Here is a 23,053-nt window from a genome sequence, read left to right on the forward strand (position 1 = left end):
CGAACATGTAGATGTGCTCAGCAGGTAGAATAGGATCAGGCCCCTTGCAATTTGCCCAGTCACCAGGAAATAGGATGCAGAGCTGCACATGCAGCCCATTTCTCCTGGTTCTCTGTAGCTGCTAGATCACAGCTTCACAGAGACTGAGCATCCTAATGCAAAGGACAGGGAGGAGGCACGTAAACAGACCAGCTTATTTGACTAGCTCGACCTCTCTCAACCGCCAGGGATGAATCACTGAACAGCACGCAAATCAAGGAGGGAGCGAGGCGGCAGGAGAAGGCAGCTACCGTGATGGCACAGCGCTGACGTCCGGCACCAGCACACCTGCAGGCACTGAAGTTCTGGGGATGGGAGAAGCGGAGGAAGAAGAACAAACACCGTGAGGCCGTATCGGCCTGCTTGTGAAGTAGAGGAACTGACCGCTGGATCTCATCCTGAAAGAGGATGCACGGCTACAGGCAGAGTTGGAAAGACCGTGTTCAGAGAGCTCCGGGGAGGCAGCTGAGCTCATCTGGTCCCGCTTAGCTGGATGCAGGGAGCATGAGCAAGTGTCTTCACGCATAACCGTGAGCAGCGCTGCCTCCCCATTTCCACCTTTCTGCCCACTCTGAGGCCCCGAGCCGCCTGTCTAATCCCAAGCAGGATTACACCCCGCGTGGCCAAAGATCCTGCAAGGGGGTCGCAGAGACAGGAGCCAAGATCTCAACCTAAGTCCGCAGGTCTCTGGGGGAAGCCGCCCCAGCCCACAGGGCGCCATGGATCGGTTCCGGATGATCTTCCAGTACTTCCAGTCTAACTCCGAGTCGGTGATGAATGGGATCTGTGGGCTTCTCGCCCTGGCCAGCGTAAAGATTTACACCTCCTTTGACTTCAACTGCCCCTGCCTGCCCAAGTACAACACGGCGTACGGGATGGGGATCATGTTTGTGCCTCCCATCGCCCTCTTTCTGTGTGGCCTCATTGTCAACAGGCAGTCTGTGGTGATGCTGGAGGAGTGGAAGAGACCGACGGGGGGGAGAAAGAAGGATCTGGCCATCATCAGGTGGGGAAAGCACTGCTGGGAAGGGCTCTGTCCCCTTCACCTCTCTCCTAGCCCTCGGGTTAGCTGCATCTTTGGTCTCCCTGCTGTTTCTTCACTGTCTTCTCAGCTCAGCTCCCAAGAGCTCCCCTCTTACGCACCATGAGCACATTAACAATCCCAGACTTACAGCAGAGCCAGTGAATCAGGGAGGGCAAGAGCACAGCAAGTCTTAACACCTTCAGGGAAACAGCAGCATAAAAGAAAGAGTCCCAGCAGAGGAAGCAGGAACAGCCTGATGGGAGAAGGAGCAAGCATAGGTAGTTGAGAAAATTCATTGCCGACTGCCCCTGGCACACAGGGACGCACAGGGCACACTGCATGTAAGCTGATGTGCCATCCCTGGCTTCAGGAGCTACTCCCGACTTGCACTGGAATAAGAGAGACGGGAGAATCAAGTTGACAGTTAAAATGAGGCAACAGAGCACAGAAGATAAGCAATTAAAGGAGAGATCATTGGCATTCAAAGGCAAACAATAACACACTACTGATGTCAGGTTAATGCTGACAATGCCATGGGCCAGGTGGATGCTGCTTTACGAGACAGACGGGTAGAGATGCATTTTTGGGACAAATAGAGGCACGTGCCCAAATTCCCCGGTTCTTATAGAAATAACGAGTGGCATCCTGAAAACTTGGGAATTGATAAAGAGGGTTTCCTTGTAATGACTCTCCCCAGGCATCATCTCCTACCACAGCCATCTCTTCTATGGCAGCGTACTGCGAATGCGTGCTTGGATGCCACCCAGAAATGATGATTAAGTATTTAGGAGCAGATTGTGGTACCGTGTCTCACACCCAGTGCCACTTCTCTCCACTGAAATTAGTAGGGCAATGCATAGAGTATGGTGCTCTGCAACAGGAGCAAAGCTGGCAGAGTCTGGCTCTAACCCAGGCCCTTCCAGTACACATGGTATTCTGTGGAGATGTGAAGCACTGAAAAGCTTATACCAGGGGAGCTAGAGATTGCAAACACTCAGTAGTGGCTACAGGACCTCCCGTTGTGAGCACTGCTCCTACTGACTTCAATGGGACTAACCAGATTTTTTTCAGAGCTCCAAGCACAGACCAACCAGGACAAGAGGAGGCCATTGAATATGAGTGTGCATGTGAAGTGGACTTGGGAAAAGTTAGCTATACCAGCAGGACTCTGCAGTCACCCTGCGCAGTTGTGTGCTTTTCTTGCTTGCTCTAGTTGTGAAAGCCCGTAGGGGGAAAGGTTGATCAATGAAAGCACGCATCATTTTGAAGCTTTCAGTTAAGGGGATGCTGGGCAAGGAAAGGGTTGGGGGGCAGAAGCTGGATTTGGAGGGAGGAGGGAAAGGAAGCGAGGGTGCTGACAGGGGAACGTGCACAAAGTAAGTACAAGTGTCCTTCACTAGGCATGATCCCTGGCTGGATCTTGACCAACCATAAAACTTTACATTCTGGGCAAAAAGCCACTGAGCTGCAAATCAGACCCCTGGAGAACAGGTCAAGGCAAAATCATGGAGGAGATTCAAGAGCAGAGGAGGCGTCAGCTGGACCAATGTAAATGGCTCAGCTGGCTGGGTGAAGGAGTATCGTTAGTTAATATTACTGATGCCTGTGCCAGCCTAGTGCCACGGACAAGTATAAGCCTCTAGTTTCACAGGAGATCAAGGAAGCACTTACTCAGTCCTCTCTCTCCTGCACCCAGGTACATGTGCTCCTCGATCATTCAGCGAGCCATGGTTGCTCCCATTGTCTGGATCATAGTCACCCTCCTCGATGGCAAATGCTTCATCTGCGCTTTCAGTGGCTCCATTGACCCCGAGAAGTTTGCAGGCTTTGCCAACCTTACCCAGATGCAGACACAGCTCCTGCTCTCCAAAGTGCCCTGCAAAGATGACGAACTCATGAGAAACAACACCTCCCGGAAGGCCGTCTCCAGGTACCTGAGATGCTGGTCGCAAGTAAGTCAGAGCCTTTCTTAAGGGCATGTAGAGCAGCCTAGGGAACTGCAAGCTGCTCCTTCCAGAGCTGATGTGAGCTTTGCCATGAACTAGACCTGGAGCAAGATTGGGCTCCACTTCCCTGACACTGAAAGGGTCCATTTTCAGTCACCCACGCAGGGTAGCAGAAAAGTAGAGCGCCGTCTTGCTGGTGGGCACCTAGACGCAGCGGAGGATGGTGACTTAATGTACAAAATAAAGAGCGTTGCACACAACAGATAGCCGGACAGAGGCAAACAAAGTGTTAGAGATTACTGAGAAGGGAACTGTAAACCAAATGGAAACCACCATAATGTCCCTTTATAAGTCTATGGTGCGTCCACACCTTGAATACTGGGCCCGGTTATGGTCCCCACACCTCAAAAAAGATCTAGAAAAACTAGAGGAGGTCCAGAAAAGGACAGGAAGGATGAGTCATGGTATGGACTATGGAGGCTTTCATACAAGGAGAAACTAAAGAGACTAGGCCATTTCAGTTCAGAAGAGATGCTTGAGGGGGAACATGATAAAGGCTTACAGAATACTAAACAGTGAAGAGAAAGTCAATAGGGATTTATTATTTCTCACCAGACAAGAGCCAGGGGTCACAAAATGAAACCAGTAGGGAGTAAGTTTAAAATTAAGTAAAGGAAGTTTTTTCACACAGAGTGCAATTAAAATGTGGAGCTCATTGCTGCTAAATGCGGTGGAAGCAGAGAGGTCAGCCAGATTCACGAAGGGACTGGACACGTTCTTGGAGGAAAGGGGCATCAGTAGCTATTGAGCATGGGAGTGAGGAGCACGGCCTCCGAATCGGACCTGCCTGGGCCTTCAATGCCGGAGGCTGCAAGCGAGAGGGGAACAGGAGGAAAACCCTGGTCGGACCTTGGTCACTCTCCCTTCCAGCCTCTGCTGGACACAGGAGACCGAGCAAGGTGGACCCGTGACCTGACCCGACCCAGTCAATGGCAATTCTTGTGTTCAGACACCAGTGCCCTTCCCTCTGCCTCTGATCCTGCCTCTCTGCTTTCTTCTCGTCACCCAGGCCCTGGGCTGGAGTATCCTGCTGCTCCTTATCGTGGTGGCTTTCCTGGCCCGCTGGCTCCGGCCCTGCTTCGATCAGGCTGCCTTTGTGCAGACGCGCTACTGGAGCAACTACATCGACATGGAGCAAAAGATCTTTGAGGAGACCTGCTGCGAGCACGCCCGGGACTTCGCCAACAAGTGCATCCTCCACTTCTTCGAGAGCATGCGAAAGGAGATCAAGCTGCGGCGCTTCAATATGCCTAGGGGGGAAGAAGAGGAAGATCACCTCCGGGGGATCACAGACCAGGAGCAAGTGAACAAGCTTCTGAAATCGTGGTACTCCGGCAAGCCGCCCCTAGATGTGAGCCAGACCACCCAGAGTCAGCCCTTGGGCAAGGAGAGAGCGTGCACATCCGTGCCCTGGGCGGACACTGTGAACAACAGGTGGGCAGCTGCCCAGAAGGCCAGCGTCTCCAGGCAAACAGACGTTTAAAGAGGCACGATCCTGCCAAAACGTCTTCTCTACAAGAGAAGCAGGTCCCAAGGAGCAGTCCGGATGGATAGATAGGACAGAGCTGCTCCAGCTTTCCCTAAGCTGGCAACATTTCAGCTCCCCGAGCCAATATTTCAGAACAGTGCCAACACAATGAGAAGGGCAGTAGACGCTCTTGCATTAGTATACAGAGGTCCCAAAGACAATCATGACTGCTGATGATTCCCACATGGCTTTGTGTCGGTCATTCATCTCAACAAAAACTGCAGACCCCCAGAGCTGTGAAATAACCCAGCCGATGGAAATAGTATTTTAGCAATGCAGTAGCATGTACCCGAGTCTTATCAGCATTAAAATTACAGCCAGGAGAGATGCGAGCTTCTCCCGCCCCTCTCCAGGGACTGTGCTAATTGAAATCTAAGCAGTTAATGCTGCTGTCACTGAAATGATCTCGCTTCTGAAATGGTTTCAACAAGGTTATCCTAAAAATCAAAGCTCCTGCATTGTCCCACATACCAAAAACCCTACCTGCCCCCATCTCACCTACCACTCTCTTCGATTGCCTCGTATTTCCACAACAAAACAGAGCTGCCTGTTGAAAATTAGAAGTTACCGAACTCAACTTCCTACCAAACCATCAGAGAAATCACCATACTGCATGGCAATGGTTTTCAACCTGTGGTCTGCAGAACCTGGGGGTCCGTGAAAGACTGTCTAAGGGGTCCGTGCGAGTCTTCAGGGTGCGGGAGGAGGGGTGAATGCCACCGCGTGGGCAGAGTTAAGGTCAGGCGCCTCCCTTGCGCATTTCTATACTCGCGTCCACATATTCACGATTCTTTTTCGTTTTATCTTGAGTCTGTTTTTCCTAGATTTATAACATGACAATGCTAGTATTTTGTTGGGGGGGGGGGGGGAGGAGGACTTAAACAATTAAAATCACAGATACCAACTTTCAACTTTAATGCCAGTGTAGCTTACATTTCTGTCCAGCGCCGCTGATTAAAGCAGTTGTTCTCCCAGGTGTTCACGTCGGCCCCGCTTGCACGCAAGCAGGCAAGCGTAGGTCCCGTCTCGCTAGCACGGATCTGTGCTCGAGAAGATCAGCTTTTGAGAATGGGCTAGAAAAACAAACAACTGGTGCGTGCACACGGTGGTCTTTGCAAGGATGCGCTCCCAGGAGGAGGAAGATCTGCACAATGGGCTGGGGGCCCCAGCTCCTTCCCCTGGGCATGGGAGAGATCTCAGAAATGCATCCGTGCCAAATAATCCTGCCCCTGAACAAGCTCCTCGATCACAGGGATTCGTTCTACCCCTGCTCATACAGGCCTCTGAAAGGAGACCAGTTCCTTGCCTAAGTTGGCTGCTGAGCACACGTGCGTATGCATGCAGTGTGTACACACACACACACACACGAGACGGCTCCAGGGGCAGCCTCTTGCCTCTCCTCCACACCCCCAGGCCTAGAGCCAGCAGCATGACCCTGTTTTTCACTGGCCTGGGGCTACGTGTGGGGAAAACCAGCTCTGTGAAGCAGCTCTCCGTCTTTGGAGGTGTTTAAACCCCAGGTAGACAAAGCCCTGCCTGGGATGATGGAGTTGGGGCTGGTCCTGCTCTGAGCAGGGGGCTGGACTAGATGTGAGCTCCGGAGGTCCCTTCCACCCTCACCGTCTACAGTTCATCAGTCCCTTCCATAGTTACATATCACAGGTCAGGATTTGGGGGGGCAAGAGAAGGGGTGGGGAGGCTGGCTGGCAACCAAGGGCAGCACCAGCTGCTTCAGTCAAATGGCAAGTCAGAGGTTTATCAGGGCCCAACAAGCCCCTTAGAAACACCCTTTCTGCTTATGATGAGCCACGTTCGCTCCCTTCTCTGCTACGTGTGCTGCCCATCCTCATCCGGGAAGGCAGGACACTGGCTCAGACAGGGATTCAGGAATGTGGAGCAACAAGATACTTTGGCAAAGGGGCTATGAAATGGCAGAACAGCTTTTTGGTATTAAAAACACAGATTTTCCCCTTTCCGGGCCGTGTTCACAAAATGCAGCGCTTCAGCTCATTTGTTCCCTCACAGCAGCATCTTATCAGCCCACAATCTCTGAATACATTAAAAAAGGAGCAGTTTATTTATCAATCTGCCAGTTCACTCTCCTGGCTCCCAGCGGGGCTCAGCAACGTGCCAGTCCTCCCGCAACTATAGATTTTCCAGCTTAACGAGACATCTCTCTGGGCCCCTTTGGCAAATAACTCATGCGATTTTTCATTTCAAACCCAAGCTGCATTCGTGGGCTCTGCTGAACCGATGGCATCTCCCTCCCGCTGGGGCAGGGGTGGGTGATTTTAATGTACTTCTCCCTGATGCAGCGCTGGAAATCAGAGCTGGGGAAAGCTGATCCATCCTGTTCGCCACACACTAGTCAAATGAGTTGTTTTCCTATGGGGGCTCAGCCTGATGTTCTAGCTCTCTCTGCAGGGCGCCTTTGCATACTGATTTTCATGTTCTCCAGGTTTCAGTTGCTTGAAAAGGGCTGCAAGAAATGGATGCAAAAGGGAGAAAAAAAGGACAGCTGTGCGGTACAGGAAGGCAGGAGATTTGGGGTGTCTTCTCACTTGCCTAAGTCGCATGGAGTCTGTGACAAGTCACTTCCCCTCTCTGTGCCTCATCTTCTTCACCTGTAAGAGGAAGTTGCCTACGTCCCTGGAGGGGACTGATGCTTAATTAATGCTCGAGCATGAAGGGTTCTGGGATCCTCAGATAGAATGAGTCAGAAAGCAAAGAAAGCTGCATGCACCACATTACTGTGTCAGTGAGAGTTAAACTCATGAAAAAGCAATGCCTGGGGTGCAGATAATTCCCAGAAAAAAGGAACGCCATGCATTTACCCAGCCCAGGGAGAGAATAGCTCCCAAGGGCATATGTACACACCATGTTTTTTGCCCTTTCACGCGCTGCCACTGCATATCTGTTTGCACGAGCATGATTTCTCGATGTTTTAAAAGACTTTCTTGTGCATTAAAATAAAACTCCTCAGATGTAGTTTAGTTCGGCTCGCTGGGAATTAAAGCCGTGGATTTGTTGCGTGCAAACACAAAACAAAGCACTAGCATGCCAGGTCCTGAAAGGAACATCCTAATCTTGCATTATGTCCCAAGGTGCACGAAGTTAGCCCGCAGCAAGCAGAATCACCGAACAAAAACCAAGGGCTAAGAAAGCCATGAGACAGAAGGCAGGGCAGGCTGGCACTTTAAGAGACTAACTAATTCAGAGGGGCATAAGGTTTCGTAAGCAACAGCTTGAATGCTATGAAAGCAATGAGAGGAGAGAGATCAAGACAGTGGTTCCTACAGCTTTCTATGCCAAGTTGCCATTGACTTCAGTGACAGTTGCAGGATCAGGCCTGTACACTGCGGTTAATGCAAGACAATACTTTTCTGGAGATCAAAAACCCCGCTGCAAACAACGGGAGGCTTTTTACCGGGTTGACTCACTGGGGCTTTGATGCGACCTGCCCTTGACATCCCCAAATTCAAACACCAGCTGAACGAAGGAGCCAATGAGCTCTTAGCCAACCCTACAACACAGAGTTTCCCCATCACAGGCCTCCTCTTTATCCATGCAGCCAAGTCTGCATGCTCCCAGCAAACCAGGACAGGTAAGTGCTGAGCTGCAAACAGAACTGAGGCTGCCTGGCTCACATGACAGTGCTTTTCAGCATTCATCAGACATGGGATGCTGGGTGTCATGGTATTACCATCGGGACATCTGGGAGGCAGAGCAGAAAGAGCCAATCCTCCGGCTAAGGAGCCAGACTCCTGAATTCTGCTCCTCTTTCTTCCATCGACCTACTTCAAGACCTTGGACAATAATCACTTAGCTTTTGCGTGCCAACTGCTGCATTTATATTGCCCACACCCCTTACCATAGCATCCAAGGACCGCACGATCTTTACTATAGGGCACAGAGCCTCGACGCCATTGCTGTTACTCAACAAGTTGTTTAGGAAGAGAATCAGGGGGATACACTCAGGGAGAGCTGGAAATTTGAACTCGGGTGTCCCGAATCCTGAGCTCAGCGTCCTAACCGTTGGATTATACCTCCCTCCCTTAAATGCCTTCATTTTGGAGAATCAGAGAGTTATAGAGAAGTCAGGCTTGAAGGGACCTGTGGAGGTCACATCTAGTCCCCCTGTCTGAGGCAGGATCAGCCCTGTCCAAACCATCTTATACACATCCAGAATCTCTTTGTAAAAGCTACTGTCAACCTGACACAACACAACACAAGACGCCACACCTGATCCTGGCACAGGTAAAGCAGGGGAACCGGCAGCAGCCAGCATCCTACTTCTATAAAACAGTTGTTTCAGTTTTATAGTTCTTGGGTCGGAAGGGACCTAAACAGATCACCAGGTCCGACCCCCTGCCCTGGGCAGGAACGAGTGCCGGGGTCATATCACCCCAGCCAAATCTCTGTCCAGCCTCCTCTTGAAGACCCCCAGGGTAGAAGAGAGCACCACCTCCCTTGGGAGTCCATGTTGTACTCTTGAGAGATCCCAGGTAGAGGACTATGCCTCCCCCCAACCCCTCCCCAGTCTGTACCAATCTGACAACAGGGTAAAATCCCTTCCTGACCCCAAATACGGCCATCCATCTGACCCCGAGTGGAGGTGCAAGACCCTCTAGCCAGGAACCTCTGGCTTCGCGTCCCTGCAGGACAACTGGCTGCAGCCAACACCCAAGGCCTCTGAGGAAGGCTTACAAATACCTTGATGCATGTAGCAGAAAGATGAGAGAAGGGAGCAACCAGCAGAGCCCAGAAGCCTGGCAAATCCCCATCGTACAACACAGGCATTGCTACACCCAGGTCATCCCTGACCAGTGGTTGAACCTCTTCTTGGACACCCCCAGTGACGGCAAATCCATGCCTTTTCCTAGGCATCCATCCCACTGCCCCACTGTTTTAAGTACAAAGAAGTTTTTCCTGATATCCAAGGCAAACCTACTCTGCTGCAACTTCAAGCCATTTCCTCATCTGTCAAACGAGGTCTGTCCCAGCCAGGTGTACCCCCATCTCCCTGGTAAGCCAAGAGGTTTCTCTCACACCAGAAAAGAAAGTGAGACTATCCACCTTCATTTTGATCCACACAGTAAGAAAGATAGGCAGTGACCAGCCATGGCCATCCTACCATTACTCAGGCAGGGGCCTTAGATACAGGCTTGTGGCACAAATGTTTCCTTGGGGAGGTCCCAGTATCTACAACACTTAGAAAGCCCGGTTAGAAGGGGTGGCTTTTTAACATTTCTCTTCCTCAAGGCTTTCTGGAGCCAGAGAGTTCATCCTGCGTGCTACTCTACTGAGCAATGCACGGATTTGGCCCGGCGTGTCTGCAGGCTGAAGCCAGGCCCCTGGGCCCTGTGTCCCATGTTGTGGGGATGTATTACGGGACTTCAAAGACAGCATCTAACCTTTTTCACAACCATGCCCTTCCGGAACGGTTTCCACTCGCACTTCTCAAGTAAAAAGGTGAATGAACACACCTCATGAAAGAAAAAAAAGTCTGAAAAACTAACTCTCGTAAGGCAAGTCACAGAGGATTCCTGCTTTTGTAGGTCAGAAAATGGAGCTACAGGGACTCAAAGCCTCCCGCACCGTCACAACTGCAAACCCACAGTGTTTCTAGGACTAGAAAACAGATCGCTCGGCTTCCAGCACTGTGGCTGAGACGGAGCGTCGTTATGCTCCAAACTTCATTTCCTTAAGGCCAGAGAGAATTAGATTTGCCCACGGACGGTGCGAGACTACAAGGGCTAGCCTTTGCAAAGGGCTCGGTGATCCCCGAGCGCAGAGTCCCAAATGCTACCGGGGTGTCCCAGTGCCGTCTGGTGGTAGATGCACGTCTGTGAGGCCGAGGCAGGGATAACGGGAGATCGCTGCTGTCTGGCGATAGCACGGGGGAAGCTGTTCCTCCTCGCTCTCGGCTTCCCTTGCCCCCCCTTCCTCATCTCGAGTACGGCAGCGAGGAGTCAACACCCTTCCCCAGAAAGCAAACACACCATAGGGGAAGGGAGCTGGCGAGCACGTGAATCACTGCAGTCGCACCCCGGGGCCTCAAAACCCCGAGAGCGCAAAGAGCGTCTGCAAGCCTGCCGAACTTTCTCCCGGGAGCTGGGGCGCGCTTAGTGGAGAGGTGTGGGAGGAGCGCTCCGCAGCCCCAGCACATTTGCAAACCGGTCGGCAGAGGCGAGCCGACTCCCCTGACTGGCAAGAACAGACAGGCGCAGAGCGCAGAGCTACAGCACTGGCACCCCCAGGCAAGCCAAAGCGCAGATGACCGAGAAGCCGGGGGGACGCGGATGTACAAGGAAGACTAGGAAGGCAGGTTTCCGAGCCCTGGAAACGCAGCGTTCGTCGGTCTCGGCAAAGGGACTGCTGCCAGCCTCCAGCTGAGGAACACGGCAAGTTCCTGGCTTGAAACGTCAGGGCGGGGACTCCGCAAGCGGGGTCCTTTCCCAGGGACGGCATAAGCCGACGAGGAGCAGTCGGAGACGGTTGCAGAGATGCGCTCGGCCTTGCGGGGAGGAAAGTGAAGCGAGACGAGGCGCCGGGGCGAGGAGGAGGAGGGCGAGAGCCGGCAGGGAGATGGACAAGTTCCGGATGATCTTCCAGTTCCTCCAGTCCAACCAGGAGTCGTTCATGAACGGCATCTGCGGGATCATGGCCCTTGCCAGCGCCCAGATGTACGCGGCCTTCGACTTCAACTGCCCCTGCCTGCCACACTACAACCTGGCCTACGGCCTGGGCATCCTGTTCGTGCCCCCGCTCGTCCTCTTCCTGCTGGGGTTCGTGATGAACAACAACGTGTCCATGCTGGCGGAGGAGTGGAAGAGGCCTACAGGCATGAGGCAGAAGGACCCGGCCGTGCTGCGCTACATGTTCTGCTCCATGGCCCAGCGGGCCATGATCGCGCCCGCGGTCTGGATCTCCGTCACGCTGCTGGACGGGAAGTGCATCCTGTGTGCGTTCAGCACCTCGGTGCCGGTGGAGAAGCTGGGGAACCTGAGCTACGCGGGCCTGTCCGAGAAGGAGATGAAGAGGATGCTGGCCCGGATCCCCTGCAAAGAGATCTACGACGGGCAGCAGCTCGTCCCCAGCGAGGTGGCCATCAGATACTTGCGCTGCATCTCACAGGTAAGAGAGAGGGGCCGGTGCTAGCTGCCGAGCGATGCCAGCGCCTCTCAAGCTAAGCAGAGTCGGAGGGGAGACCAGAACAGGTACTCTTCCCTTCGTCTACGCTCAGCCTAGCTCCAAGGTGTTGTCTTTGCAAAGCTGGGGTGGTTGCTTGATAACGAACACGAGAGCCCGTGTCTTGGCCACGTCCCAGTATGATAATGCTTCTTCCCTAAATTCCCCAGTTTCAGCTGCTTTCCGCCCCTAAACTCACATATTAAACAACCTGCATGTTCTGTTCCAGAAGCAGCTGCAATTTGGTAGTGGGTAAATGATCCCTACGAGCCCTGGGCTAAATTCAGCCCTGGCACACGGGGGAAATTCCCACTGACGTCACTGAGAGCTACAGCTGCCTGCCTAGCCCTGAAATGCAGCCCTGCACCTGTAATATATTTGGGCAGCTTTTTTCTCATAGAGTCCAGGCAACGTTCAATAGATTATATTGGAGCAGTACGAGCAGAAGATCTGGGGGGGCGGGGGGTCCCCGTGGACAGTCACCCCCTGACACTTTGATTCCTGGTCCAACCGCAGTTTCAACCAACTGGCTGGCAGCGACCTCCCCAATCCCTCCTAAACTCCTCAATCCACAGGTGTTAACAACCATGGCTTCTTTTTAATGGTCTTGATGTTGCACTAATCAAATCGTCCTTGCTTCTGCAATTTTGCCGTCTGTTAGCTGCCCCCGGACACATGGCTCTTATTTCACAGCTCTGCAGGACCGGTTTAGCTGTAGCAAACAAAATTAGCTCAGGTGAACATTAACTCAGGCGTAGAAATAACTGTCAGTGATGCACTGGCAAGATGCTTAAGGAGGCTAGGTTTTGTTTTTATGACTCTGAAAAGCAGATGCCCATTTAATGCTGAGGACTACGTGCCATACGCACGGCTTCCCAAACACGGCACATGCACAGCAACGCAGCACGTCTACTCCTGGAGCAGCCTGGCACAATAAGGGGGAGACGTACTGGTTCCCTAAAAGTCTTAATCCCACCCTCCTATATCCAGGCCGGGAAGTGTTATTGTCTCAATTTTTAGTAGAGAAATGGAGACAGAGCTAGGACAAGATCACGAGGCACAATCCTGGGTAGAGATGGGGACGGAGCCTAGATCTTCAGTCTGGAAAGCATCCCCGCCAAGGAGCAGGGTCATCACCAAACCGACTTGCAGAGTACGGGGCTGACACAAGGGCATCTGGGGCTGACTGCATTAAGGACACAGAGCCACCCCAGCAAAGCCAAGCGTGCCTGGCCTGGGGCTGGCAGTGTACAGGCCATGCAGGCCTTGATGCTCTGTTCCCAGATTCAGCTGCTCTGCAGAAAGCCTGTTTCCATTGCTCACTCATGCTGGATGTGACCAAGTCCAACAAACTTTGCAAGCAAAGGTAGACCATGGTAGGATGGAGGGCAGCATTTGCAGCAACCAGAGCCAACATAAGGACTACAAGGCCTTGTTCGCCAGGGCTTTCCATTAAATGGCATTGCACTGTTTGGCAAGCCAAGCACTGGCAGAGGCAGTGCTCAGAGACAGGACACCAGGCTGGATACTGCGTTTGGTCTGGCATCACTTATGATAATTGCAAAACGAAACAGAAGTCGGGGAGGTCAAGAGGGCTTGTGCCGGTGGGAGATCAACTAAGGCCAACCCATGTCAAAAGCACAAGCACGTGTAGTCGCGTTTGCACGAATTGTCTCATTTGCAATGTAAATGCAGCCAAACGATAAGTGACCCCAAGCAAAGGTGCCCACGTCAGCAGGCCTGCCCTCCGCTCGTTTGTTCCTTGCAGCTTGTGAAGGATGCAAATTCCCTGCAGCTCGGAGGCAAGAGCCACCCGACAGTTTGTCTGCATCGCTGGCGTTTAGGTTCCAGCTGCTCTGCTGTTTCACGAGCTGCGACTTATCCCTTCCAGCCCTCCGTGTTCGCTCGCTAGCTTAGCAGTGCTGCGAGCCAGGCAGGGGATTGCCTTGCGCGCCAACACAGCCTGGAATATAGCAGTTACTGCTGCCGCGCACAGTGCAGCCACCTGAAAGGCCATGGCACTGGCTGGAGACACAGCTCTTGCTCCCAGAAGCCCAGGTCCCTGCCATGGGAGCCGAAGGGGAATCTCCACTAGTGACTAGCCGCGCGGAGCCCGTGACACACACGGAGTATTTCCGATTCCAGGCAGAAGCCGGCAGTACACACGTGCAATAGCATGAGGGAGACGCCTGCCAGCTTTGCTACGGTTTGGAGCCTGGCTCCACTCCCGGTATAAATTCTGATCACTAATGAACTTCATTAAAAATGGCAGTGTACCGCGGGGCTCAGGGGCCTGGCATCAGCCGATTCCATCTCTTCAGACAGGCTCCGTGCTCATTCACAAATGGGCAAACCCCCTACCCAGCCGCCCCCGTTCTTCCCTTCGGGGGCAGGATCCATAGCCACCGCGGCGAGTCGCGGCCCACAGTCCAGTGCATCTCCGGGCTGCGTTTCGTTCACATCGCACGACGGACGGCTCCCTGCCGTCTCCGGTATCATCACAGGCCAGCGAGCCGGGTCCTAGGGCCGGTAGAGCAGAGCTGGGCATGCTACCACAGTGCAGCCAACACAGGAGATGAAGCACAGCACACACTCGAGTGCAGGAAGGGCTCATTTTTGGAGAACGAGGTGCTTTTGCCCTCTCCCACTAGCACGGGGGCCGCATCACCACAGCATTGACACGGCTAAGCATCGGCTGCTGGCGATTCAAACAGCACCTGCCCCCTCTCTGCTAGCTCAGGGGAGCCGAGGAAGAGGATGAAGCGGTGACGTGTACAAAGAGACCCTGCCAGCAAACCAGGGTATCCCAGGCCAACACCAAACCCCTAAGCAACCCACGGATGGAGGAGTCTGAGAGTACCCCCCTCCCCAAGACTCTCCACTGCTCCACCCTGTAACGCATTACTGGCATTAAAGACATCCATGCTCAGTCCCAGGGCAGAGAATAGCAGAGCTCCCTAGCTCGGGCTGAAGCTATCCACAGGTCTCTATGGTACTTCCTACCAGGCCGAGGGGTCTAATTTGCTGCAACACACTGGGATACAGGGCAGCAGCCCCCCCCAGCAGCACAAAGGGCCCAGGAGAGCTTTTTTTTTTTTTTCCTGTTTTTTTTGCACCGGTCCTGGAAGCACTGCAATACCAGGTCAATGCATGGAGTGGATGGAGCACGCTCCGGTTCCACCACCCAATACCAAAAAGAATCTGCTCAATATAGACCTCCTATGGAGGACATATCAGAGACAATTACCCTGGGGAGCTCGCCTACGTGGTCACGCTGCTTCCCCTGCCAGGTAGGACAGGTTTAGATGGGCCCAGGAGAGCTGCCTCCCTGCCCATTATTTGCAGGTGGGGAGCTGCAGCTGCCGTCTGGACTCACCCACATCCTCTCTTTTCTCTTCCTGCCGTACACACCGAGGCCGTAAGGGGACGTTTCCTCTTGCTCCAGGCACCTCCGGCTCGAAACGGTGCCGATTCAGTCCCTGAAGACGGAGGTGCTATCTACAGAGGCTTTTCTCAATTCGTGCCCCGTGAAACCGGCCAACACCCTTCTCCCCCACTATAATCAGAGCCATGCCCTACCTGCCTCTCCCCCCATCACCTCTCAAAAGGCAATGCCGTTCCAGCCTGTATGATTAGTCTGACACTTAAATGCTCTCCTGTTCGTTTCCCAACAGGCAAAGGAGGATTGTGGTTATGGTACACCCCTGTCCTATATTTAAAGGTGCCCATCTTATTAACACTAGAGAGGGACTTGTCTGGCAGGGATTTGCGCTTCAATCCTGGGATCCAGGGTTTTTGCAAGGCCCTGCCCTCGGTCTTCCGCCCCGTGACCAGCTTGGTTTCCCTCTCCTCACCCCTGCAGGCTCTGGGCTGGTCCTTCGTGCTGCTGATGACCGTGCTGGCGTTCCTCGTGCGGTCCCTGCGGCCCTGCTTCACGCAGGCCGCCTTCCTGAAGAGCAAGTACTGGTCCCACTACATCGACATCGAGCGCAAGCTGTTTGACGAGACCTGCACAGAGCACGCCAAGAGCTTCGCCAGGGTCTGCATCCAGCAGTTCTTCGAGGCCATGAACAAGGACATGGGCATGGGGCACCCCCACCTGCCCGAGAAAATGCCCTCCGAGGCCGGGGAGGAGAAGGAGAAGCTCCTGGGCATCACGGACCAGGGGACCATGAACAAGCTCCTGAGGAGCTGGCACAAATGCAAGCCCCCGCTGCGCCTCCAGCAGGAGCTCTTCCAGAACAGGAACGGCTGGGCTGGGGAGAGCCAGCCGCCCGGTCCCGCCAGCCTGCCCAAGAGGGAGGTTGTTGCCTACTACAGTAGAGTATGAGGGGGGGCTACAGAGACAGGGTCTTGGAGCGGCCCAAGGTCTCTCTTCCAAGGGAGGCAAAGAGCCGCAATCAGCCCAGAGCCCTCTACCCAACCCTGCCTCGCTGCGCTTCATTAGCCGAGCAGAGACGGACCCCAACCCCGATGGGGAGCAGGGGGCGATGGAGATGGGAGAAAGGAGAACACAGGCAAGACGAGCACCTGGCATCCCCCTTCCACAGCAACCAGGTTTGTGGGTGCAAAGCCACGTGGCCATGCCGTTACCCCTTGGCATACCCTGCACGCTGCAGTCCCCTCCTAGCTGCCCAGGCTACAGCTGCTCCCTGCATCTCCATGTGCAGCTGGTAGCCTCCCCGGGGTCCAGCAGCCCTCCCAAACCTGCTTTGTTGTACAGACGGCACCTCTGCCACAGGTCTCGGGGAAGCCCACATGCTACGGGCCAGGATGCGGAGGTAGCAAGACGGGGGCTGTTTTGTGCCCATTGCTAAGGGCAATACTATGAGGCTCCTGCAGGGCTTCCTTCCCTTTCATCGCATGCTAGTCTCCATCTAAAAAGGAGCAGGAACATAAAGCACCGAGTGTGACCAGCCTCTCGGCACTTAGGCAGTATTATCAATAGCCCGCTGAGGGCACGTGCTTCTCTGCACATGCCTCTCTGGTTTTAAAGCATGAGCTACAAGAAAGCATCCGCTCTTGTGACCTAACCTCACCAGTTACTATCTGAGCTACAAGCCCAGGATCGAAGCTCAAATCCCTGCAAGACGAGTCCCAGGGCCCAGAGGCTACAGGAAGCTTTCAAATAAGCCTGAGCAAAGCAGCTGTGGATGTTGCAGTGAATTAATTAACACACACTAGATGCAACAGAAATTGTTCGTCTGTGTGTTACTGGTCCTACACGGCTACAGACTCAGGGAGATTCTCTTTTAAGTCAGACAAGCTGGACTGATGCTTCTGCAGCAGAGAAACCAAGTCCTGGCCGGGCCAGAGACGCGCCCAGCAGCTCCGGGCTGCGGCAGAGACGCAACCCAGAAGTCCCACCGCACCACGAGTTTGGTACAGACGAATTTACCTGGAGGTTTGACTCCGCTTCCTTCCCATCACAAAGAGCCTCACGAACTGATCTCGTAGCACAAAGGGCATTTGTTGAAAGCCACTCAAGTAAAATAATATTAATAATAATAATAATAATAATAATAATAAAAGGTATATAGGCTCACAGATTACACCATGGGCTTTTTTCTTCCCCCACTGAGCTGGAGATGCAAAAATAACGGTTTGCACCTGGTGAAGTGAGCTGTGACCTGCGCATCTCTGAGTCAGCTGGTCTAAATGGTGCATCTCTACCCTGCCTGCAGCATTTCACTGGCACAGAAGAGCCAGTGTGACAGCATTGCAGGGTTACTTTTCCATCCAGACTGAAAGGAGTTCAAGGAGCAGTTTTACACCAGAGCTAACGCCCTCAAAATGTGCTAGGTTGAGTGTTCATACCATATTCAAGTTATGAGAAAGCCATAGGGTCAGAGATAGCTCCATATCCACCCACTCCATACAGAAATCCCAGACTTCTGCAGCAAAGGCACATTAAAGGACTCAAGTTATAACAGGGGCACCACCCAGTCCCATGCACTATCGAAACATCGCCCACCAATGTTCACGCCCTCATCACTTTTTCCAAATTAATTCTTTTTTCAGTCGCATCTCTCTGCAATTAAGTGTTCCCTGGAAATCTTTTCTACCCACCTTTTTAAAGCAACAAGATGTGGTCCAGCAAGAACCGAAGTGACTGTAGAAGACACAGAGGTATTTGTGCCTGGCTTTAGGAAGGGACACGCAGTGGCAGTGATAGGTGCCAGAGATAATCTATGAACAGATAGGTAAGTGCAGGGAGGAGAGTGCCAGGTGTCACAGTTTTAACACTGATTTTGCACTCAGAATTAATCAAGGCACCTGCCCAGAAACAAATTGCTGCAAAGCTCCACCAACAAAGCCAAGGCAATTAAGAGAGAAAGGTTGTTTCCGTTCTTATTATTTTCAGCCAGGGTCAGCTGTGATCCACCAGACTGGATCGTGCTGACTTTCATCACAGTGGTTATTAGCCTCCAGGATTAGCAGTGTTCCCCCCTCCCAGCAGGTCCTTTAAGATACCGAAGACCCAGCCAGTGCTGGCAAAGGGAAACTCCTTCCTTTTAGATCTGGCCCCCAGCCTGACCTGGTAACACATTTGTGGCCATCACAGCAACTTTTCCTATGGGCAAGGAGCCAGGTTCAAGAGGCAGGACCCAACCCTTCCACCCCAGGGTGTCGCCCAGGGGAAATGGAGTACATGGGTCACTAGGTGCAGTGGCTTCAATTCAAGGGTCTGGCCCAGTTGCTCCTGGGGAGGAGGCCCCGGCTAGCAAGGGGCTGGACCAGAAGGTCCCTACCGGTCCTGGGCTCCCAGATCCCGGTGCCCTCTCTCCCTAAGCATCCCTTTAGCAAAGGAGCATGCTGTCCCAGGGAAGGGCGAGCAGACAGACCCCCGCTTGCCTGGGCCCTTGCTCCATAGCCACTCTCCTGGCTTCAAGCCCGGCCAGCTCCAACCTCACCCTCGAGGATGTCTCCTCTCTCCCAGAGCCTCTGAACCAGAGGGAAGACTTCAGCTTTGCAGAGGAGCAAGCTGACAAAAGTCCTCTCCGCCTGGCCCACAGCTTAGCTCTTCCCATTGCACACCTGCTGAAGCAACCCAAGGATCCCCTTAAAGGGGCATGACCACACGGCCAGCCACTGATGGATAAGAGCAGTTACAAGCTTGAGGAGTGTCCACCTGGCCCAGTACCTGAAATAATGTGACACAAGAGAGAAACGGGGGTGTAAACCACTCAGGGCTCCTGGGGGAGGGGGTAGCAAACGAACCAGGGCAGGATCACAGCGTAGGTGCAGCAGGGCCGTAGCAGGGGTGGGCACAGGGCAACCAGGACCCCAGCCTCCCCCTGGCAGACCTCTGTTTCTCTTGAGGATAAAAAAGGGAAATTGCAGGAATGCTCCGAGCAGACCTGAGTCTGCAGAGAGCCTGGAAGAGCAGAGCACGGACTGCCCCGCTCCTCCTAACGCCGAATCCAGGCACCAGCTGGGGAAGGCGGGGGCTGCAGCAGGGGTCCCCGGTGCAGGATGCCGCTAGATTGAGCCAGGGTTCTCCACCCTTCGAGGCACCCTTTGGAAAACCCCAGCTCTTAGTTTTCCCAACTGTTTTTTTGACTACAGAAAAATAACAGAGGAAGTCTTCTGTTGCAAAGAACTCAGAAAGACCGCAACAGAATTGCAGAGGAATTGAGAAATCAATCAGAAGGGTTGTGACGCTACAGACTTCTCCTGGGTTTGTCTCGTGAATCGTGCCTGCACACCTACCGGTGCTAACCTAGCGCGGCACCCTTGACAGGATCTCAAGGCACCCCGGGGCTGAGAATCGCTACCCCCGAGAGTTGCACTCAGTCCTAGTACCTGACATAAGGAACGAGCCAGGGCCAGGCTGGGACTCGGCGCACAAGAGACTGAGGAAGGCGTGAGGTGTCTCTGGCGCTGCCCAGCTCCCACGTGAATGAACCGTGCAGGCCTGGCGGGTGTAAGCGGCGGGGAAGGGATCAGCAGGGTCTGGGATCATGGCTTTGCCCACTCCTCGCTGGCCGGCAGAGCTGCCTGGCTTGCACGGCGCACCCTCATCCCCTCCAAACCGCTCTGCGGCACAGCCCAGCGGGAGCCCTGGAAGGCCGAGCCTAGCTCTGAAAAGGCAGCACCCGCCTGGCTTGGCTACGCAAGGGAAGAGCTGGGGGAGGAAACACCCAGGAGGGGACTGGCAGGTACTGGCAGCTCTGACCCGGGGTTCAGAAAGGAGGGCTCAAGCTAAAAACCTTCCCCAGCCTGTGGGATCATCTTCCGTGTGGCCTGGTGCGAACGCTAGCACAGGACACGGGGCGCAGCCGAGAACCCGTGCTGCAGGGAACTGCCCTGGGTGGGGGCAGATGGGTTTGCAGGCCTGGCCCTCTCCAGTTGCTGTGATGAATCACCCAGCCCCGCTGAGGGGAGGCGCAGCCTCCTGTGGGCGAGCTGCGGAGGCCGGCAGCCGTGGTACCTCCTTATTCTTGCACGGATTACCCCTGCGGCCGGACTCCTAACTGCGGTCCCGTGCGGGGCACGGGCTGGACCCAGTTAGCAGCTCCTGTGCATCAAGAGCTCGAACTCTCAGTTAGCAGAGCAGGGGCGGCGGAGGGAAGGGAAATGACTCACCGAGCACCGGCAAATGTGACTGAGCCAGGCTTAAAGCAGCAGTACCCTGAGAGGGGCTGAAACTGCATTACCAGACTACTAGGGCCCTGCCAAGAGGCAGCATCAAGCGTGTATTTGGAGGGAGCGGGGCCCCCCGGAAGCACAGGAGCCACAGGCAGGCTCTCCCCTGCAGTAACACAGGGCACGGGAAGAGCTCAGCTGCCCCGGAGAAGAGCCAAAGCCACGCAGAGACCAGCAAGCGTGCGCACGTCTGCCGACAGACTCTTCGGGCTCCCGGGTTTCGTGCCAGGCCCACGAGGGGCGGCAAGCCGAGCAGCGCGGCGGGTAGCGGCGAAGGAGGGAGGAATAGGACGAGGAGGCGGAGGAAGGGAAATAGCGAGGCCTCGTCCTCTGCCTCCCGAGCAGAGGAAATGGGAAATCCAGGAATGCACCGCCCCTGCCAGTTCTTGGGAATGCACTCCCTCTCCGCCCTTCCCCACGCCCAGCTGGGCTGGGGGCAGAGAAAGTCCCCAGCTGCCAGCCGAAAAGCCGCCACTGATCCACTGCACTTCCAGAAGCAGCCCTCGCATTGCTTGTTTCCACACCATGGGCCCGAGTAGCGGAGGTCTGACCCAAAGGCCTCATCATTTTGGATCGGTGTCCAGGTGCTGGCCCAGGACAGCATGAGTTAGGGTCCCACGCTGCTTGAGTGGGGAGCAGGACCCCACCATCTCCAAAGCAGGTGGAAAGGCAGGTCGGATGCCCTGGGCCCTCATCCCTATCAAACGCAGAGGCTGCATCTGCTCCCCGCAGCCTGGCACCCCGAAGAGCTCTGCTCCGTGTGCCTGGTTCTCCAAACCCCCACAGGCATGAGCCCACCAGCGGGACTTGCTCTGGTGAGCAAGCACTTGCAGCATCTCCTAGTCTTTCAGCCCTGGGACAGCGCTGCTGGAGCCAAAGCCTGACAGGCAGCCCACCTCCCTGCTTCCAGCTGTACTGACGGGTGCAATGGCTTTGACCCTTCTCCACACAGAAGCATGGCTCAGCCATGCCAAGAAAGCCCAGCTAGCCCATGCTCTGCTAGCTCTAGCACCGGGCTCGGGGCAAGCAGCAAGAGCGCTCCAGGCTGGGACCAGACAGCAGCTGCCTGCGAGATGCCTTCTGCTGCTGCTGAGCAGTCCCGCTCTGTTTTGGGGATGGATGATGCATTTTTTCCACTAACTCATGTTCATGCCTCTTTATTTAAAGGCACAACATCAGTTCTGACAAAGAGAAAGTTCACGGTTGTTCTCTGCCACACAAACCCCACCCCGAGCCAGGGCTTCAAGAGCACCACTCCCGCCGGGGAGAAGCCAACGCAGAGGGGGACGGAGAGGAAGCTGCTGCAGTTGGACGCTATTTTTAACAGGTTTGGCATCGTCTGCAGGCAGTTTGTGAGCTGGAGCTTCACTCCCCGCCCTGCTCCCCCCCGGTGGCAGAGCCAGCTGCACCCGGACCGTGTTTGAACAGCACATGGGCAGCCAGGGCAAGCCTGAAAGCAGCTCCCCACATCCCCTCAAGTAAGTGACTGGTTTTTCATGCTCGTTTCAGGGCCAGGGTTGCAATAGGGACTGCTTAGAAAGAAATGTATGTAGATGCCACACCCTGGCCGGGCACAGAACCAGCTTCTGGCGGGAGGATCATCCCGAGCGTGGAGGGTCCCTGTTTGCTACGGCCCTGATTTGTGCATGGTCTGCTGCCAGCCCTGGGCCCCTGGAAGGGGCTGGCTTATGTGCATCAGTTCTCTGCCCCCACAAGTATTGCACTGGGTTTTAGTGCTGAAAACTAAACAAGGCAAACTTTATGGCAAGGAGGAAGATGGTCTGACTCACACCCATGTTGCTGCAGCAGTGTGTTAGCGTGGCTCTTGTGAAACAGCGTGACAGAGGATCCAGCCCCGGGCTTCCAGCATTCGGATGTTAGGTGCTTTGACAGTGGCTGGGGAATAGAGTTGCTTGGGGCTAGGAATAATTGAGACTAGCGGGCAGAGCTCTGTGCTCCCTCCATCCCAGTTGCGCCGTGGCCCTGGGTGGAGCTGCGCAGTGATCAGGATCTGCTTAGCCTGCCAGATGTGCGTGGACCTTTTAGGGGGGACTTTACAATTGGGTTCCCTTCGTCTCAAACATCGAAGACCCCCCTGCTCTGTGACAGGGGTTGGAGTGTGCACACTTAACCCCCAGCACGTTGGGTGCCATCCACCAGATGCAGGCAGCCACACGACAGGTTTCAATCCAAATTCTGGGCTTAGCTGAGACTGCCTTTGCCAATGCTATGCCCCAGGCAGGCTGAGCTACCGGCTCCTACCTGGATCCTTGCTGCTCGCTGGGGTTGCTTAGGATTCACACCTTTCAAACCTTAAAAGGGAAGCAGAGCCCGTGAGAGTGAGGCAGATCGCACAGGTCTCAGCCAACCTCCCCCTGTAGCAAGCCCAGAATTTGGATTGAAACCTCTTGCATGGCCACCTGCATCTCCTGGATGGCGCACAACGTGCAGGGGGATTAAGCATGCACACTCCAACCCCTGTGACAGAGCAATGGGTCTTCAATGTTTGTGTTATATCAGATAAAGGGAACCCAATCATAAAGTTCGCCCCTGAAAGGCCCATACACATCTGGAAGGCTAAGCTGATCCAGATTGCTTTTAACCCCCCCCACCTCC

At 54.3% G+C, this 23,053-nt stretch overlaps 3 protein-coding genes and 1 long non-coding RNA gene across 4 annotated transcripts in view; 3 read left to right on the forward strand and 1 right to left on the reverse strand.

Moving 5' to 3' along the window:
• Positions 1–4,825, forward strand: CALHM3 (calcium homeostasis modulator 3). The gene is made up of 3 exons (XM_019556037.1): positions 1–1,045; positions 2,760–3,015; positions 4,079–4,825. The coding sequence occupies exons 1-3, from the start codon at positions 759–761 to the stop codon at positions 4,550–4,552; spliced, it is 1,017 nt and encodes a 338-aa protein (XP_019411582.1). The 5' UTR covers positions 1–758; the 3' UTR covers positions 4,553–4,825.
• The window catches only part of LOC109324136, a 19,864-nt gene continuing 408 nt past the window's right edge, over positions 3,598–23,053 (reverse strand). The window contains exons 2-3 of the long non-coding RNA XR_002104856.1: positions 10,049–10,056; positions 3,598–3,940 (exon numbers count right to left, since the gene is read on the reverse strand). This is a non-coding gene — a long non-coding RNA (uncharacterized LOC109324136). The remainder of the gene's footprint in view (positions 3,941–10,048; positions 10,057–23,053) is intronic.
• Positions 11,058–16,122, forward strand: CALHM1 (calcium homeostasis modulator 1). Its single transcript, XM_019556033.1, has 2 exons — positions 11,058–11,734; positions 15,651–16,122. Exons 1-2 carry the CDS (start codon positions 11,186–11,188, stop codon positions 16,116–16,118), a joined length of 1,017 nt encoding a protein of 338 aa, XP_019411578.1. The 5' UTR covers positions 11,058–11,185; the 3' UTR covers positions 16,119–16,122.
• Positions 21,196–23,053, forward strand: part of CALHM2 (calcium homeostasis modulator 2) — a 7,167-nt gene continuing 5,309 nt past the window's right edge. Inside the window, exon 1 of the mRNA XM_019556034.1 lies at positions 21,196–21,915. The gene's annotated coding sequence lies outside the window, so the exon portion shown is untranslated. The remainder of the gene's footprint in view (positions 21,916–23,053) is intronic.

Source organism: Crocodylus porosus, unplaced genomic scaffold, assembly GCF_001723895.1.
Source record: "Crocodylus porosus isolate Cpor-Errol unplaced genomic scaffold, CroPor_comp1, whole genome shotgun sequence".
Taxonomy (NCBI): Eukaryota; Metazoa; Chordata; order Crocodylia; family Crocodylidae; genus Crocodylus; species Crocodylus porosus.

What these genes read in the sequence shown, in the direction of transcription:
- CALHM1 (XM_019556033.1), top strand. Translation starts at nt 11,186, where the DNA reads ATGGACAAGTTCCGGATGATCTTCCAGTTCCTCCAGTCCAACCAGGAG. An exon ending in ACTTGCGCTGCATCTCACAG is followed by an intron (nt 11,735 to 15,650) that starts GTAAGAGAGAGG and finishes TCACCCCTGCAG; the next exon opens with GCTCTGGGCTGGTCCTTCGT.
- CALHM3 (XM_019556037.1), top strand. Translation starts at nt 759, where the DNA reads ATGGATCGGTTCCGGATGATCTTCCAGTACTTCCAGTCTAACTCCGAG. An exon ending in AAGGATCTGGCCATCATCAG is followed by an intron (nt 1,046 to 2,759) that starts GTGGGGAAAGCA and finishes TCCTGCACCCAG; the next exon opens with GTACATGTGCTCCTCGATCA. An exon ending in ACCTGAGATGCTGGTCGCAA is followed by an intron (nt 3,016 to 4,078) that starts GTAAGTCAGAGC and finishes CTCGTCACCCAG; the next exon opens with GCCCTGGGCTGGAGTATCCT.